General features: G+C 40.6%; 1 protein-coding gene across 4 annotated transcripts in view; it reads left to right on the top strand.

The window, feature by feature from the left end:
- Positions 1-17,685, top strand: part of Aff4 (ALF transcription elongation factor 4) — a 76,140-nt gene that overhangs the window by 38,135 nt on the left and 20,320 nt on the right. For all 4 annotated transcript variants that reach the window (XM_052197281.1, XM_052197279.1, XM_052197277.1 and 1 more), the window contains 6 exons: positions 6,680-6,716; positions 9,125-9,173; positions 12,331-12,385; positions 13,480-13,517; positions 13,888-14,050; positions 14,647-15,564. In XM_052197281.1, coding sequence (XP_052053241.1) covers positions 6,680-6,716; positions 9,125-9,173; positions 12,331-12,385; positions 13,480-13,517; positions 13,888-14,050; positions 14,647-15,564 — 1,260 coding nt within the window. The remainder of the gene's footprint in view (positions 1-6,679; positions 6,717-9,124; positions 9,174-12,330; positions 12,386-13,479; positions 13,518-13,887; positions 14,051-14,646; positions 15,565-17,685) is intronic.

Genomic DNA, 17,685 nt, shown 5'->3' with positions numbered 1-17,685 from the left:
CTTCTCCCAACCCCACTCAACTCATCTGTGTCCTAGGCTGGCCTCAGACTCTATGTAACCAAGAATGACCTCGAAGGTCTGATCCTCTTGCCACAGTCTTCCAAGTGTTAGACTGTGTGTCCCACCATGCCTGGTTTATTATCTTTAGTCAGTATTAAATAAAGAATATAAAAATCCCCTTCCTATGCAGTTAGCATTAATTTGCTTGTCATTCCTTTTTGTTCATTGAGCTTTCTATCTAGTGCCGGTTGTTTCTGTGTTACCCAGCCTGGCCCAGAATTCCTGCGCTCAAGTTCTTCCCCTGCCTATTCTCAGATAGCTTCTCTAATCTGGGACTACTGGCAAGCACCACAGTGCTTGACTGTTTTGTTTGTTTAAATAGGGCCTCACTATAGAGCCCAGGCTGGCCTGGACCGCAAAGTCTTCCTGCTTCTGCTACCTCAGGGATTCAAGTATTACCATGTGTGCCCCTACCCCCACTCCGTTATAGAACTCTAACTTTTAGATGTTTTGGTTTGAACAGTCTATATGTGTGTTATTCTTTTCTTATACTTGAGGTTTGTTGAGCTTGGAATTGTGATTTATAGTTTCTACCAAGTTAGTAAAGTCTTTGCAGTTATTTATAACACTCGTATTATTTTTTGTTTTCTTCCTTCTTCCTCCTTCAAGGACTGGTATTACATAATGCATTCTTTTGTTGTCCCATTTTATCTTATTTTATTGCTATACCATAAAGTTCTGCAGTATTTTATATGCTGTTGGCCTCAGTTAATGTATTATGATTACAGATATGGCTTACACTTCTAAATTCTGGTTTTTATTTAATATAGTTATGTTCTATTCCAAGCATTAAATTTCACATCCATTCTTGTTGATGACCTTTTTTTTGGACTTGGTTTTTTCGAGACAGGGTTTCTCTGTATAGCCCTGGCTGTCCTGGAACTCACTCGGTAGACCAGGCTGGCCTCAAACTCAGAAATCCACCTGCCTCTGCCTCCCAAGTGCTGGGATTACAGGTATGCGCCACCACTGCCCAGCAGATGACAACCTTTTTAAAAAAAAGTTTTTAGTTTTCTTGTTTGCTTGCTTTTTAGAGAATCTTTTACTATGTGAGAAATATACTTGCCTGTGCTTCCCTGGTACCAGGATTAAAGAGATATGACATCATACCCATTCACAACCTTCTTAATAGAAAGTTATAGCAAAATAGATTACAGAGATACTGGGAGATGGTGGATATATAAAAGAAGATTGCCTTTTTTTTTTTTTTTGGTTTTTTAGATTTGGTTTTTTGTCGAGACAGGGTTTCTCTGTATAGCCCTAACTGTCCTGGAACTCACTCTGTAGACCAGGCTGGCCTCGAACTCAGAAATCCACCTGCCTCTGCCTCCCAGAGTGCTGGGATTACAGGTGTGCGCCACCACCGCCCGGTTTGAAGATTGCCTTTTGAAGCACATTTTTATAAATGGTACCAGACAAATAGCTAGAAGCAGCATATTATGTTGAGAATGAGGCCATAGAAACTTGCTTTTTGGCAGTAGCCTTTGGGCAGTTTTCTGGGTGCTGTAGGCAAAACTAAATGGTTTAGATACTGTTTTTCTCTATCCAAAAAAATAACTTTCTCTAATATTTAAATGCAAAGGGTTGGAGCGATGGCTCTGTTTAAGAGCACTGGCTTAGCTGGGCGGTGGTGGCTCACACCTTTTCACAGCACTCTGGGAGGCAGAGGCAGGCGGATCTCTGAGTTCGAGGCCAGCCTGGTCTACAGAGTGAGTTCCAGAACAGCCAGGGCTACACAGAGAAACCCTGTCTCGGAAAAAAAACCAAACCCCCCCCCCCCCCCCAAAAAAAAAAAAAAAGCACTGGCTTAGCTGGGCAGTGATGATGCATGCCTTTGATCCCAGCACTTGGCAGGCAGAGGCAGGCAGAGACAGATTTGAGTTCGTGGCCAGCCTGGACTACAGAGTGAGTTCCAGGACAGTTAGGGCTATACAGAGAAACCCTGTCTTGAAAAACCAAAACCAAAACCAAAACAAAACAAACCAAAACAAAACGACAAAAAAAACCCCACTGGCTTGTTATCCCAGAGGACCAGGTAACAACTTCCTATAATAACTCCAGATCTAGAGGATCTTACATCCTTTTTTGGCCTCCATGGCCCCCAAGCATACAAATAGTAGTACATAAATATACATGCAGGCAAAACACTTATTAAAATATTAACTTTCTTTTCTGGTTGCTTTTGGTCAGTGTTTTATCATGGCAGCTGTCTTAGTTAGGATTTTCCTGCTGTGAACAGACACCATGTCCATGGCAACTCTTATAAGGACATCCTTTAATTGGGGCTGACTTCAGAGGTTCAGTCCATTATCATCAAGGTGGGAGCATGGCAGTGTCCAGGAAGACGTAGTGTAGGAGGAGCTGAGGGTTCTATATCTTCATCTGAAGGCTGCTAGCAGAATACTGACTTTTAGGCAATTAGGATGAGGAAATTAAAGCCCACACCCAGAGTGACACACCTGCTCCAAAAGGCCTCATCTACTAATAGTGTCGCTCCTTGGGTCAAGCATATATAAACCATCACATCTCATTCCCTGGCCCCTATAGATTTGTTCAAACACATGGGGCCATACCTAGACATAGCATAATAAAAAAGTACATTTAAGCCGGGTGGTGGTGGCGCACACCTGTAATCCTAGCACTCTGGGAGGCAGAGGCAGGTGGATTTCTGAGTTCGAGGCCAGCCTGGTCTACAGAGTGAGTTCCAGGACAGCCAGGGCTATACAGAGAAACCCTGTCTCGAAAAAAACCAAAAATAAAAACAAACAAACAAACAAACAAAAAAGTACATTTAGTCCAATTTCAAAAGTCTCCATAGTCTATATCGGTCTCAACAGTGTTAAAAGTTCAAAGTCTCTTCTGATATTTATCCAATTACTTAACTGCAATCTCCCAAAGCAAGACAGGAAACCAGGTGGGCAAACTCCCAGCTCTGCATCTCCATGTTTGGTGTCAAAATGGTCTTTAGATCTCTACTCCTTTTTCATCTTTGATGACTACAATAAAGTTCTTTCTTCTGGGCTAGTTCCACTCCCTGTTAACAGCTTTCCTCAGCAGGTATTCCATGGCTTTGGCATCTTTAACATCTTTGAGTCTAGTCTCCAAGGCAATTTCAACTTCACATCTCCTTGTTCCAATGTCTGGGATCTACACATGATCTTCTGGGCTCCTCCAAAGGGAGCCCTCTCCAGCTCTGAGGCTCTGGTTTTCTCTGCTGGAAACTTGCTTTGTACCAGGCTAACCATGAACTTAGAAACCTGCTTGCCTTTGCCTCCTGGGATTAAAGGCTGTACTACCATGTCTGGACCTGAATTCAGCTAGATGGGATCTTGTCCCAAGGTCACCACGCCCTTAATTCAATTTAATATCTTTGAACACAAGATTTATCTCCATTTAACTTGCTGGTGAAATGCCCCTTTAATACTCAAAGGATATATTTTATATTTTTTCTTTCTAAGCTTCAGTCACTTGTTCAAAACACTCTTTGTGAGATTCAACCAGAGAATATCTCTGCTGAGCTTTTTTGAGACTTCCTTTGTCAATGCTATTAATATAAATCTTTTTACCTTAGCCATGTAGACTCTTAGTCATGTAGACTCTACAGACAAGGGCAAAAAGCAGCCATATTCTTCACCAAATACCACAAAAACAGTCTCTAGGCCACATATGGAGATTCTTCTCCACTGAAACCAGGTCTGCACAGTTCAAATCATTCTCAGCAACAAAGTCTTCCATATTCCTACTAGGATAGCCCATTAAGCCCAACTTAAAGTATTTCACTGCTATCCAAATCCAAAGTCCCACAATCCACATTCTTCCAAATAAAAGCATAGTCAGGCCTATCACAACAACACCCCACTTCTGATACCAACTTCTCTCTTAGGGGTTTCCTGCTGTGAACAGCCACCGTGACCAAGGCAACTCTTATAAGGACAACATTTAATTGTGACTGGCTTACAGGTTCTGAGGTTCAGTCTATGATCATCAAGGTGGGAGCATGGCAGCATCCAGGCAGGCATGGTGCAGGAAGAGCTGAGAAATCTACATCTTCATCTGAAGGCTGCTAACAGAATACTAACTTTCAGGCAACTAGGATGAGGGTATTAAAGCCCACACCCACAGTGACACACCTCAACAAAGCCCTACCTAGTCTAACAAGGCCACACCCACTCCAACAAGGCCACTTGTCCTAACAATGCCACTCCCTGGGCCAAGCATATACAAACCATAACACTGGGTCTTCCTTCCTTCCTTCATTCATTTATTGAGATTGGGTTTCTAGCTGGGCTGGCCTTGATCCTCTTATCTCTACTAACCAAGTTTGGAATTAAAGATGCGCACCACCATCTCACACCTCTGTTTGGTCTTCTTTAAACCAACCAATCTCCTTTCTTTTCCTCCTCACCCCTCCTTGCCCACTCCAGGATATGGTTTCTCTTAGTAGTCCTGACTGAACTGGAACTCACTCTGTAGCCTGGCCTAAACACAGAGATCTGCTTGCCTTTGGGACCAAAGATTTGTGCCACCATTCCTGTGCATGGCAGGAGTTTCCATATAAATGATTTTTTCCCCTTTGGTTTTCCCGAGACAGGGTTTCTCTGTGTAGCTCTGGCTGTCCTGGAACTGTCTCTGTAGAGCAGGCTGGCCTCGAACTCAGAAATCTGCCTGCCTCTGTCTCCCAAGTGCTGAGATTAAAGGCATGCACCACCACTGCCTGGCCATAAAAATGATTCTTAAAAATTATTTCTTAGCTGCTTCTCTATTTACTAAGGTAGTTCTTATAGTAGTAGTTTTGTTATATCTAAAAGTAATAATTTACTGACAATATAATTAATCTATTTAGTATTATAGTTCAGCGGTTTCAACATACTTACAAAGATTTATTTGTTTAATTATTTATCTTATGTATATGAGTACACTGTAGCTTTACTGATAGTTGTGAGTCATCATGTGGTTGCTGTGAATTTGAATTCAGTACTCTTGCTCTCTCCAAACGGACCCTGCTCGTTCTGGCCCAAAGATTTATTTATTATTATATTTAAGTACACTGTAGCTGTCTTCAGGCATTCCAGAAAGGGCATCAGATCTCTCTCTCTTTTTTTTTAAAGACTTATTTATTTATTATATGTGAGTACACTGTAGCTGTCTTCAGACACAGCAGAAGAGGACATCAGATCTCATTATGGATGGTTGTGAGCTACCATGTGGTTGCTGGGATTTGAACTCAGGACCTTTGGAAGAGCAGTCAGTGCTCTTAACCACTGAGCCATCTCTCCAGCCCCTCAACATATTTATAGACAAGTGCAGCCATTGCCACAGAAGTGGCACAGACCATCTTTATCATGTTTTTTTTTCTTTTTTCTTTTTTAATAGTATAGAATAGAATTTATTCAGGGCATGGGGAGGGGAGTTGAGAGGGTAGTAGAGGCAGAGAAAGAGAGAATTACAAGAGAGAGACACACACAGAGAAAGAGTAGAGAGGTAGAGGCAGGCCATGAGCACATGGAGAAAGAGGAGGGAAGGCATTAGGGAGAGAGGGGAGAAGGGAGAAGGAGACAAAGTTGGAGCAGGAAGGCAAGAGCAAGAACCAAAGCCACCTTTTTCTTTCTTTCTTTTTTTTTTTTTCCTTTTTCTTTTTTTTCTTTTTTTTGGGGGGGGGGGGTTTCGAGACAGGGTTTCTCTGTGTAGCCCTGGCTGTCCTGGAACTCACTCTGTAGACCAGGCTGGCCTCGAACTCAGAAATTTGCCTGCCTCTGTCTCCCAAGTGCTGGGATTACAGGCGTGCGCCACCACGCCCGGCATGAGCCATCTTTTTCATAAAGAAATCTCATGCCTTCTGACTATTTTTTTTTAGATTTTTATTTATTATTATTATTATATGTAAGTACAGTGGAGCTGTTTTCAGACACACCAGAAGAGGGCATCGGATCCCATTACAGGTGGTTGTGAGTCACCATGTGATTGCTGGGATTTGAACTCAGGACCTTTGGAAGAACAGTCAGCGCTCTTAACCTCTGAGTCATCTCCCCAGCCCAACTATAGCTTCCCTTCTCTGCCCTAAATAAGTGAAATCTAAGAATACATGATCTTCTTCTATAGCTATAAACCTATTGAGTATAGACTTCTACATTGAAATAAATGTTTACAACTCTGTATAGTACAGATAACCAATACATTATCAAAGAGAGGATTTACATATATGTTTTCCCATTCTGTAAGCTATCTCTCCACATCCTCTTTTCTTAATTAGGGGCAGTCTGACCTTGAATTCAATCCTCCTGCTTCAGCATCTTGACACTACAAATATATGTCATATTTTTTTCACTTTCTTAATATGTGTGTGTGTGTGTGTTTGTGTGTGTTGCTTGAAATTATGTGAACTCACTAGGTCTGAATTTGATTATGAGTATCATGGATGCTGCTAAAAAGAAATGGAGACTCTTTGGTGGCCTTGAGCTGTTTCCATAAGCGCCGATAGTCTGTAGATGGGGCCCTCACATTCTTCCGGTGTTTTCTCTTTCACGTGTGTTGAAGCATTTTTATCACTTGGAGGTTTTCTCACTGATAGATCTTCCTCTCATGCCATCACTTTGTATAACTTCATGTTCCTTCCTCTTAGGAGTCTCAACAGTCTAACTTTGGCCCTGGAGAACAAAGTAAGTATTTCTTTTCTTGTTGATTTTCAAATTAACCTATATATTGGGTATTTTATTCATATAGCCATATGTAAATAGTGCTTTTTAATAATTTTTATATGTGTCTTACCCGGATTTTATGATCTGGTAAATAACAATCTGAGCTCATTCTTTTCTTTTCTTTTTCTTTTCTTTTCTTTTCTTTTCTTTTCTTTTCCTTTCCTTTCCTTTCCTTTCCTTTCCTTTCTTTTCTTTTCTCTTCTCTTCTTTTCTTTTCTTTCTTTTTTTTTTTTTAAGATTTATTTATTTATTGTATGTGAGTACACAGTGTCTGTCTTCAGACACACCAGACGAGGGCATCAGATCCCATTACAGATGGTTGTGAGCCACCATGTGGTTTCTGGGAATTGAACTCAGGACCTCTGAAGAGTAGTCTGTGCTCTTAACCACTGAGCCATCTCTCCAGCCCCTGAATTCAATCTTAAGAAAACTTAAGAACTGTAGGTCATTAAAAATGAAAATAAGCTGGGCATAGTAGTGCATGCCTTAGATCCCTCCTGGAACTTACGAGCCAGAGGCAGGCAGATCTGTACGAGTTTAAGACCAGCCTGCTCTACATAGTGAGCTCCAGGCTAGCCAGAGCTGTGTAGAGAGACCCTGTTTCAAAAACAAAAACAAAACAAAACAAAAAATCAAGCGAACAAAAAATCAAAATAAGCTTACTTATTTGAACTAACTTACTTATTTGAATAAACTTATTTTATTGAATTTCATAAAATCAATTTGGTGGGCACCAAATGAAGTAAGAACCATTCTTCTGCCTTCCCACTTCCCTCCTGGTATCTGTTTTGTGGTGATAACGGTTAGCACTTAGCACACTCTGGGTTGCTCGCTCAGGTTTCTATATATATATTCCTTACCTTTTCTTCCTGAGTCTTCTGGTGTGGATAAAGAGATAGCCTGGGCTTCTCCGCAGCCTCCTGACACCTCCACTCTTCACTTCTCAGTCAAGTGGAAGATGGCTGGAGAGAATATGTGCACTGAAACGTGTGTAGATTGACACTGGTGAAGTGAGGTCAGCCATTGCAGATGTCTGAGTTACCATGAGGCTCTGGAACAAAAGTATTCTTGGAACAACCACTTAGGAGATAGATCTATGCTGACTTAAGAGTATTCTGAAAGACATAGAAAAAATTGACCTTTTGCTAGTTGTGTGTGTGATCTTAATGCAAGAGATGAAACAAGAATTTATCTATGTTTACTTATTTGTCATGTGGTAGGGGGCATAGGAAAGCTATAGTACACATGTGGAGGTCACAAGACAACTTACAGCAGTCAAACTAAATCTATTTAGTTCTAGCTTATAGCTGTAGTTTTAGATAAATAAAAGTGAAATGAAAGTGAGGTTTGGTTGGTTGGTTTTTGTCTTTGAGATTGCATTTCTCTGTGTAGCCCTGGCTGACCTGGAACTTAAGCTGTAGACCAGGCTTGTCTTGAACTCACAGAAATCTGTCTTCCTCTGCTTCCTTCATGCTAAGATTAAAGGCATTCACCACTCCTGCCTGGGTCTGACAGTGGTTTTTAAAGTAGGCTCTCACTATGAGCCCAAACTGGCTTGGTACTCAGAGATCCTCCTGTCTCTGTCTCTGTCTCTGAACGCTAGAGTTACAGGAGTACATCACCGCACCTAGCTTTGAGATTTTGACATTTCTAAAGTAGCTGGCTAGAAACCCTAGCCTTTTTATTTTCTCTCACGAATGTCTCCTTACTTTTACCCCACTCTCATTTATTTCCCCAGTGTGTAATTATGGCAAATGGGATCATAAATTTCTTCTGATTTGTTAATACTAGGTATTTTTCACTGGATTTACTCTAAGTGTTTACCAGTATGTAATTCTAGTTCACTCCTTTATAATATTAGACCATGTTACATGAAATAATTGCAGTTAATTAGCCTTCTATTAATGAACATGTATTTTATTTCCTAGCATTTGTTGTTAAAAGCTGTGCTATTATAATGCTGGATGTGGTGACACATACTTGTATCCCTGACTCTGGGGCAGCCAAGCCAGAAAGATTGCAAGTTCAAGGCCAGTCCAGGCTCTGCATTGTGAATTTGGGCCAGCCTGGGCTGTGTAGTAAGAGCCTGTCTCCCAAAAAATATACATAAAGCCATATTATTATGAACACCATGTCTGTATGTATTTCTGCAGATACTGGGTAGATTCCTGTCCTTGAACTAGATCAGTAGCAGCACACTACAGTATTGATAAGGTAGCGTACGCACACTGCCTTCTGAGATTGCTGTGGAGCATCCTTGCCTGAGGACCCTACGTCTTTTGTCCACCTTGTGCAGTGTATGTTATTTATATATTTGAAGATAAATAAAGAACTCAGTTGCTTACTTCTATAATTTTTTTTTGTTTCAGAAAGGTACAGTACTTCTGCTAAAACGTCAAATGGACACCAGTCAAAATCGTAAGTTTATTCCTTAATGGATGTCTTTTTTTCCTAGAAATTATCTGTAATAGCTGGATATTTTAAATGCTAGAAATATTACTATTTTGTTTTTTAAAATTTAAATTACCATGAATGGGGGGGTGGGCGGAGAGGCATGTAGTAGTCAGAGGACAACTTGTGGGAGTCAGTTCTCTGGTCCTAGAGATCAAGTTCAGGTTGTTGGCTATAGTGGCAAGCCCTCTTACCCTCTGAGCCATCGCACTGGACTCTAGTTTCACTGTGAAACTAGAGGCCTTGTGCACACTAAACTCATGTTTCACTATTGAGCTACATATATTCCCATGCAGAAACACTAATGTTTTAAGGCAGACATAAGCTAGCTTTGCCTGTAAAGAGGTAGAGATTATAGATTTTAAAGACCATATAGCCCATGTCCTAAATACTCACTTGTATCATTTAATATAAAAGCTATCTAGACTACAAACATTAACTTTATTGTTTTGTCTTTTGAGACTGAGTCTCATGTACTCTGGGGCTGTCCTCAAACTCACATGTAGTCAAGGATGACTATATGTAGGCACATGTTATTTCTCTGTTTTCTTTCCTTTTTTGGTGGTGATAGAGGTTGAACACAGGATCTTACACATGCTAGGCAAGTATCATACTACTAAACAATATCTCCAGCCTCATAACAATTTCTTTACAAAACAGCAGTGGAATACTGGCTATGGAAATAAACGTCTATCATCCTATCACTCAGAAGGCTGAGTTGGGAGGATTACTATTAGTTTAAAGCCAATCAGGGCCAGTCTGGCCTATGAATAGTAATACCCTTTCTCCAAAACAACAAGCATCTCGAAAAAAGAAAAGTAAAAGTAAAAACACTAGTGCCTAGGTTCACCCACCCTTACTCTGAGTTCACAGTTTACATTTAATAAAGAAACTGTGTTAAAGATAGGATTCTTCTCAGTAAACCTTTCATTTAGTTACTGAGTGCTGTATACTAAAGCAACATTGTTTATACTTAAGTGTTCCTATTTTTATTATATTTTATAGGTAGAATCAGAAATCTGTATCACAGTAGAGGTAGGCTATTAGAAGTTAGTAAATTACAGCTAGAGAGTAAGCACCTGAACTCCTAAAATCACAGGTTAACACAGTGGTTAGAGCAAGTTCCTTAGAAACAGCTACTATCTGGCTTCCTGTGCCATAGCCACTGACCACAGAGCTACCTCAGTCTAATAGCCTCTTCATGTAACAAAAGGAGGACTGGAAAGAAACACACTAATAAAAGCATGTCCCATACACTGCTGAGAAACTCAGATATTCCTTTTAACATATCTGTATGCACAAACTAATAATGCATGTCTGCTGTATACCATGTGTACCATGGGCATACATACCGCTTTGGTTGCTGAGGAAACTAGAACATATGCTGGACCTGGAGCAGTGTGATAAAGGCTTTGACATACTCACATATGTAAACAGCTCATTGAGCTGCCATTATTAAATCATAAGGGCTGAGAGAATTCAGAGTATGTACATTTTCCCTACTGGAAATAGTCATAGAGATACACTTAAGCCCTTGTACAAAAGGAGACTTTCTAAAATTTTCATTTACTGAACTAGTTTTAAAACACTTGTCATATTATATAGTCATATGGTTGCTTTATTCCCAGGTGATCTTTGTGTATGTTTTGAATTCATGGTCAGATTTAGAATGCAGATTAGTCTTTGAGAGGAGAGTGCAGGTAGTTACTGCAGTAAAAGAAGACTTCTTCCCACTGCCTGGAGACTCAAAACGCTCTAAAAAGAAAGGTAATGGAGCGCCCGGTGATAAGAGGGAAACCCTGTCTAGGTACAGGTCTCCCAAACTTCTCGTTAAAGAGTTATTTCATGTAAAACAACACAGTGTTTTCTGTTACTCTGATTTTTAAGTTTAATGATTTTAGACTTAAGGAAAACTTCAATCTTTGACATTACTTTGAAAACAAATTGCAGAAATTGTCAGCTTATTGTATTTATATATTTTAAATTCAATTTGAATTTTGGTAAAGGGAGATTAGAAGTTGAAGTTTGAAAATTTGTACATGGTCATTTCTTACTCAAAACTCTCCTGCTGGTGTCTACTTGTCTCCTTAGCCAGGCAATTGTGAACCAGAACTTTGACTCTGGAAACTGTGTTGTGGTTTTCTAAGTTATCCAATTGCTAGAAGTTACTCAGGTCCCTCTCTTTGTGGATTATTGGAGACAAAGAAGGAATTGCCTGTGCTTTGACTTTATCTTGCTTCTCTTTAGGAGTCTTATCTAGTGGACCAAAGCTCTATTAACATAGATGTGTACAATTAGAGACAAGTATTTTTGTAACAGGAATGTATATGAGTTTAACTAAAAAACAAAATTGAATGTTTTACCTGTGGAGCCAGCAGTTCTTCTGTTCCTACAGCCACTGCTGTCTTTGCAGAACACTAAATTCTGTTTTCTTTAAAAGTAATTTTTGGGGTTGGAGAGATGGCTCAGAGGTTAAGAGCACTGACTGCTCTTGCAGAGGTCCTGAGTTCAATTCCCAGCAACCACATGGTGGCTCACAACCATCCATAATGGGATCTGATGCCCTCTTCTGGTGTGTCTGAAGAGAGTAATGGTGATGTACTCATATGCATAAAATAAATAAATAAATCTTTTAAAAATAGTAATTTTTGGCTAGGCAGTAGTGGCACATTTCTTTTACCCAATCATTTAGGAGGCAGAGGCAGGCAGATCTCTGAGGCCAGCATGGTCTGTGGAGTGAGTTATAGGACAGCCAGGCCTACACAGAGAAATCCTATCTTGCAAAAAAACCAAGCCAAACCAAACCAAAAAATTAAGTCCCACCCCTCAACCCCCAATGACAGGATTTCCCTATGTAAGGCTTGGCTGTCCTTGAACTAGTTCTATGGAGTAGGCTGACCTAAAAAAAATTTTTTTTAATGTATGGAAAGTTTAAGGCTTATAAAAATGGCTGATTTCCTTTAAAATGTTTTAGTATAATGTGAACAATTCCAAACAGAGAAAGTGTGTGTATGTGTGTTTCAATTAAATTTTTGGCTAACAATGATTATTCCTAGAATTATTGATAAATAATTAGTGCTCTGGCCTGCTGTGACTAATGCTCCTTTCTGCATTTTTCCTCTAGTATGTTAAAAGATGACTTAAAACTAAGCAGCAGTGAAGACAGTGATGGGGAACAGGTATGTCAGTCCTTTACGTTACTGTTTCATTGTGTCTTGGTTTAGGATCCAGTACCTTTTCTTTTAACAAGCTTTCTGACACTGGATGATTGTAGCCTGCTGTAATGTCTTTGAACTGCTGTTGCTGCTGCTGCTGCTGCTGCTGCTGCTGCTGCTGCTTCTCCTCTTCCTCCTCCTCCTCCTCCTCCTCCTCCTCCTCCTCCTCCTCCTCCTCCTCCTCCTCCTTCTTCTTCTTCATGTTTCATTAACACTTATTGTGAATCAAAACATTTTTGAAGCAGGAGATTACTTACAAGAAATATTGATTGATTGATTGATTGATTGTGAGTATACTGTAGCTGTCTTCAGATATGCCAGAAGAGGGCATCAGATCCTATTACAGATGGTTGTGAGCCACCATGTGGTTCCTGGGAATTGAATTCAGGACTTCTGGAAGAGCCATCTCTCCAACCCCAGGTTTTTTTTTTAAACAAACAAACAAACAAACAAACAAACATTTTTTAAAATATGCATGGGCCCCCTGGAATTACAGATGGTTGTAAGCTCTATGTGGGTGCTGGGAATTGAACCTGGATTCTCTGTAAGAGCAGCCTCTGCTCTTAACTGGTAAGCCATCTCTCCAACCCCAATTGTTTTTTTAAGAATTATCCTAGAGATTCTTTTTTTGTTTGTTTGTTTGCTTGTTGTTGTTGTTGTTGTTGTTGTTGTTAGTAGTGTTACTGAGCATTGAGCTAGGCAAACTCCACTTCTTTAAATGAAAACAGGTTTCGGGTTTGTAATTGTTTGTGGTGTTTTGGTTATTGGTTTTGTTTTGGGCCAGTTTCACCAAGGCCCAGGCTAGCCATGGATTCATGATCCTGCTGCCTCTGCTTTCTGGGTGCTGTGGTATACTGTATTGTTTCCTTAAATCACTGTGTTAATATTAATTCATCTGTTAAAGGAGCCAGCTTTCTGACTGTCCTGGAACTCACTCTGTAGATCAGGCTGGCCTCAAACTCAGAAATCCGCCTACCTCTGCCTCCCAGAGTGCTAGGATTACAGGCGTGCGCCACCACCGCCTGGCTCATTAATAATTTCTTATGCTTCATTTTTAGGATTGTGATAAGACGATGCCACGGAGTACACCAGGAAGGTGGGGATCCTTTTACTTTGTGATTTGTTGTTGGTTTGATGGCTGAGGTCAGTCTGATTTAACATTGTGGTGGTATCATTAGCAGCCTTATAAATAATGTCAGTTGTGATGGTGGTTGTATAATTCTTGAAATTAACAGAAATAGATTAAATTATATACTCAAACTGGGTGAATTTTAAAGTATGTTAAAAGTGAGTATTAGCAGAATGGTACACCAGAGACGTTTGGGGGATGTCTACTTCATTTGTAAGAAAACTTTGGATTCCTTATCTCACATCGTTTAAATAAAGTTGGTTGCCATATTTGAGTGTTGTCTTGTTGCCATGGTAAAGGAAACATTTGTCATTTCTCTCTTATCTCTCTCCTTCAGTAACTCTGAACCTTCACACCATAATAGTGAGGGAGCAGATAACTCCAGGGATGACTCCAGCAGCCACAGTGGATCTGAGAGCAGCTCTGGGTCTGACTCAGAGAGCGAGAGCAGTTCCAGTGACAGTGAGGCGAATGAGCCGTCCCAGAGCGCATCTCCTGAGGTGAGAGGGGGACTGCTTCCTCTCCAGCTCTCCTGACAGACACTCCAGCCGGCACTGTGCATTGTCATCAAAGATACATGAACCATGTGTCTTATAGAAAACCTAAACTTTTTTGGTTTATGTATTATTTGAAAAACTTTTTTTTAAAATTAGGATTTGCCTCTATATAAAATAGGACTTATATAGTCACTGTGACTAAAGTGAGTCTTCTGTTGTGTAATTAATTGTACTGTAGATTGATAGAGTGCAGCTGAAAGTCTCTCCTAGTACCTACATCATATGTTTACTTTCTAGAATTTAATCCTTTGCAATAGTGCCTTTCAGGTTGAACTCCTAACTGGAATAAAGATTATTTAAAGGCCATTTGTAATAAGCTCTTCTTATTGGTTCTACCTGTATACTCCAGCACACAGGCGGCCAAGTGACTAGTGCTAAGAATATTTTACCTATGTTTTGATCTTGGCAGAAACATGATAAACAAATGCTTGCCACCTTAAGCATTTTTCTTTTTCCTGTTGCTTGACTTTATAAAGAGAGGGGAAGCTTCAATATTGAGAAATCCCTACATCTATATATCTGTCTGTTTTCATTTTCAGCCTGAGCCACCACCCACAAACAAGTGGCAACTTGATAACTGGCTGAACAAAGTGAACCCACATAAAGTCTCCCCAGCTTCCTCTGTGGACAGCAACATCCCATCGGCTCAAGCCTACAAGAAAGAAGGCCGGGAGCCAGGCGCTGCCAGTAACTACACGGAGCCGGGGGCCCCGAAAGAAGCGAGCTCTGCTACCCCAGGGCGAGACTCTAAAACCATCCAAAAGGGGTCAGAGAGTGGCCGTGGGAGGCAGAAATCTCCTGCTCAGGGCGACAGCACCACACAGAGGAGGACGGTAGGCAAAAAACAACCCAAAAAACCTGAGAAGTCAGCTGCTGAGGAGCCCCGAGGAGGCCTGAAGATAGAAAGTGAGACCCCCGTGGACATGGCTGCCAGCATGCCCTCCAGCAGGCACAAAGCAGCCACCAAGGGCTCAAGGAAGCCCAACATCAAAAAGGAGTCGAAATCTTCCCCTAGACCTACAGCAGAGAAAAAGAAATACAAGTCAGCAAGTAAATCCTCCCAGAAATCTCGGGAAATCATAGAAACAGATACCTCGTCCTCAGATTCAGAAGAGAGTGAGAGCCTTCCTCCCTCCTCACAGACTCCTAAGTACCCTGAAAGCAATAGGACTCCTGTCAAACCCTCCTCGGTGGAGGAAGAAGATAGCTTTTTCCGGCAACGAATGTTCTCTCCCATGGAAGAGAAGGAGCTTCTTTCCCCACTCAGTGAGCCCGATGACAGGTATCCACTCATTGTGAAGATTGACCTGAATCTTTTGACTAGAATACCCGGGAAGCCTTACAAAGAAACAGAGCCACCCAAGGGGGAAAAGAAAAATGTTCCAGAAAAACACTCGAGAGAGGTGCAGAAGCAAGCCTCAGAAAAGGCTTCCAACAAAGGCAAGAGGAAACACAAGGTCTGTAACAGGCTGCTGGCTTTTTCTTTTTTAGAAATGTTTTTTCCTACTTTCTATATGCTTAAGCATCTTAATATTCAAATACTAGCTATTTTTAAAATAATTTTATTTATGTGTCTATGTGTGTTCTGTGTGTCTGTCTGTCCCTCTCTCTATTGTCTGTTTACCTGTCTGTGTCTGTGTGTATCTGTGTCTGCTTATGCATTCAGGCTGTTGTATGCTCCTGTGGAGACCAGGGGAGGGTGTCAAATTCCTGAAGCCAGTTTCAGCCAGTTGTGAGCTGCCTGACATTGTTACTAGTATCTTACCTTTGGTCCTGTTTGAGGAGTAGCAAGTGTCCTTACCTGCTGAGCCATCTTATCCCCAAGTACTTGCTGTTTTGCTGGTACATAGTCACTGTTGCTTTTGAATTATATTTTATTGATTTGTGTGTGTATGCACACATGTACACTATAGTCCATAACTCAAAACCAGAGAACAACTTGTGGGAGTTGATTCTTTCCTTCTGCCATGTGATTCCTAGGGACTGAGCTGCTAGTCTTTAACATCTGAGACATCTTGCCAGCCCCTTTTGTTGTTCACTTTTAGATACAAGCATCTGAAATGCCATGGAAGTATACTTTGTGGATCATGAGCTATAAGGGAAAATAGTGATTGAGCACAAGGCTCCATTGAGACTACATGTGGAACAGTTTTTCCATATGTTCTGTCTCCTTAAATAAAGCAGGATAGTTTCTTCTTAAATAGGATCTCTGAGCAGAGTGTATGGTGGCCAGGTAGGTTAAAAGTGGAGTTTGAGTGGAGTCCATGCATCCTTTTCTGTCTTAGTCTCAGGTTAACTTATACTTTTTATTACTATCCTAAATGTGAGCACAGCTCACTCACTAATTTTGTAACAGATACATCCATAAGAATTTCACTCACCCAGTATTTACTTATGTGCCTAACAGGTCAGAACTGAGACCATTCCCAAGGGCTAAGTGTGTAGCTTAATGGTAGAGCTCTTGCTGAACATGTATGAAACCCTGGATGTAGTTCCAGCATGGAGGAAAAGGCTGTGGGTTCATAGCCTGCTCTCATCTTTTTTTTTTAAAGATGTATTTATTTTATTTATATGAGTACACTGTAGTTGTCTTCAGACACACCAGAAGAGGGCATCAGATCCCATTATAGATGGTTGCTGGGAATTGAACTCAGGACCTCTAGAAGAGCAGTCAGTGAGTGCTCTTAACCATTGAACCATCTCTCCAGCCCGCCTACTCTTATCTTAAATACTTCCAAGATAAAGATACAGCCTGGTATAAGATCAGCTTTATACAGAGCCTGTGTATGTGTATATAAGATCAGCTTTGTACAGAGCCTGCATATGTGTATATAAGATCAGCCTTGTACAGAGCTTGCATATGTGTATATAAGATCAGCTTTGTACAGAGCCTGCATATGTGTATATAAGATCAGCCTTGTACAGAGCTTGCATATGTGTATATTAGATCAGCTTTATACAGATCCTGCATATATGTATATGCACCATCTTGTGCCAAGAGATCAAAAAAAGATATTGGATGCCCTGGGATTTGAATTACAGATGGTTGTGAGCCACCATGTGGATGTTTAGAACTCCTACATGTTCTCTCTACAAGAGCAGCCAGTAGCTTTTAACTACTAAGACATCTTTCCAGCCCTCCCCTAGAATTATAATTTTGGTAAAGTATCAGGGGCAATTCCTGGAGGCTACACTTACAGTACTAGGAGGAAACCCTTAGTACTGTAGCAGTCAGTAGGTGACTTTTTCTCATGTCTTCATTTATCTGAATTTAATCATTTAATGGCAAACAGACTCTTCTGTTACATTAGAAGTAGAATATTTGTTTGCCTTCTTATTACTTATTACTTGAAGCAGTAGGAAAACTTAGATTCATCTGTGGAAGTAACATCAACAGTAGATAGGTTTGCCACTTGTAGTTCAGCCAAGAAGTTTTTCAGAGATTTTTCAGGCTTAGCTGTTAGCGAGTAACAGTATGTTCAAGTGCTGATGAAACTACACAGTTGGAACTTCTATGCAGTGCTAGCAGAAATGTGAGATGCATTTGCTTCGGATTACCGTTTGGCAGTTTCTCAAAA

This window comes from Apodemus sylvaticus, chromosome 10 (genome assembly GCF_947179515.1).
Source record: "Apodemus sylvaticus chromosome 10, mApoSyl1.1, whole genome shotgun sequence".
In the NCBI taxonomy this organism is placed as follows: Eukaryota; Metazoa; Chordata; class Mammalia; order Rodentia; family Muridae; genus Apodemus; species Apodemus sylvaticus.
This window is presented reverse-complemented; position numbering and strand designations above follow the sequence as displayed.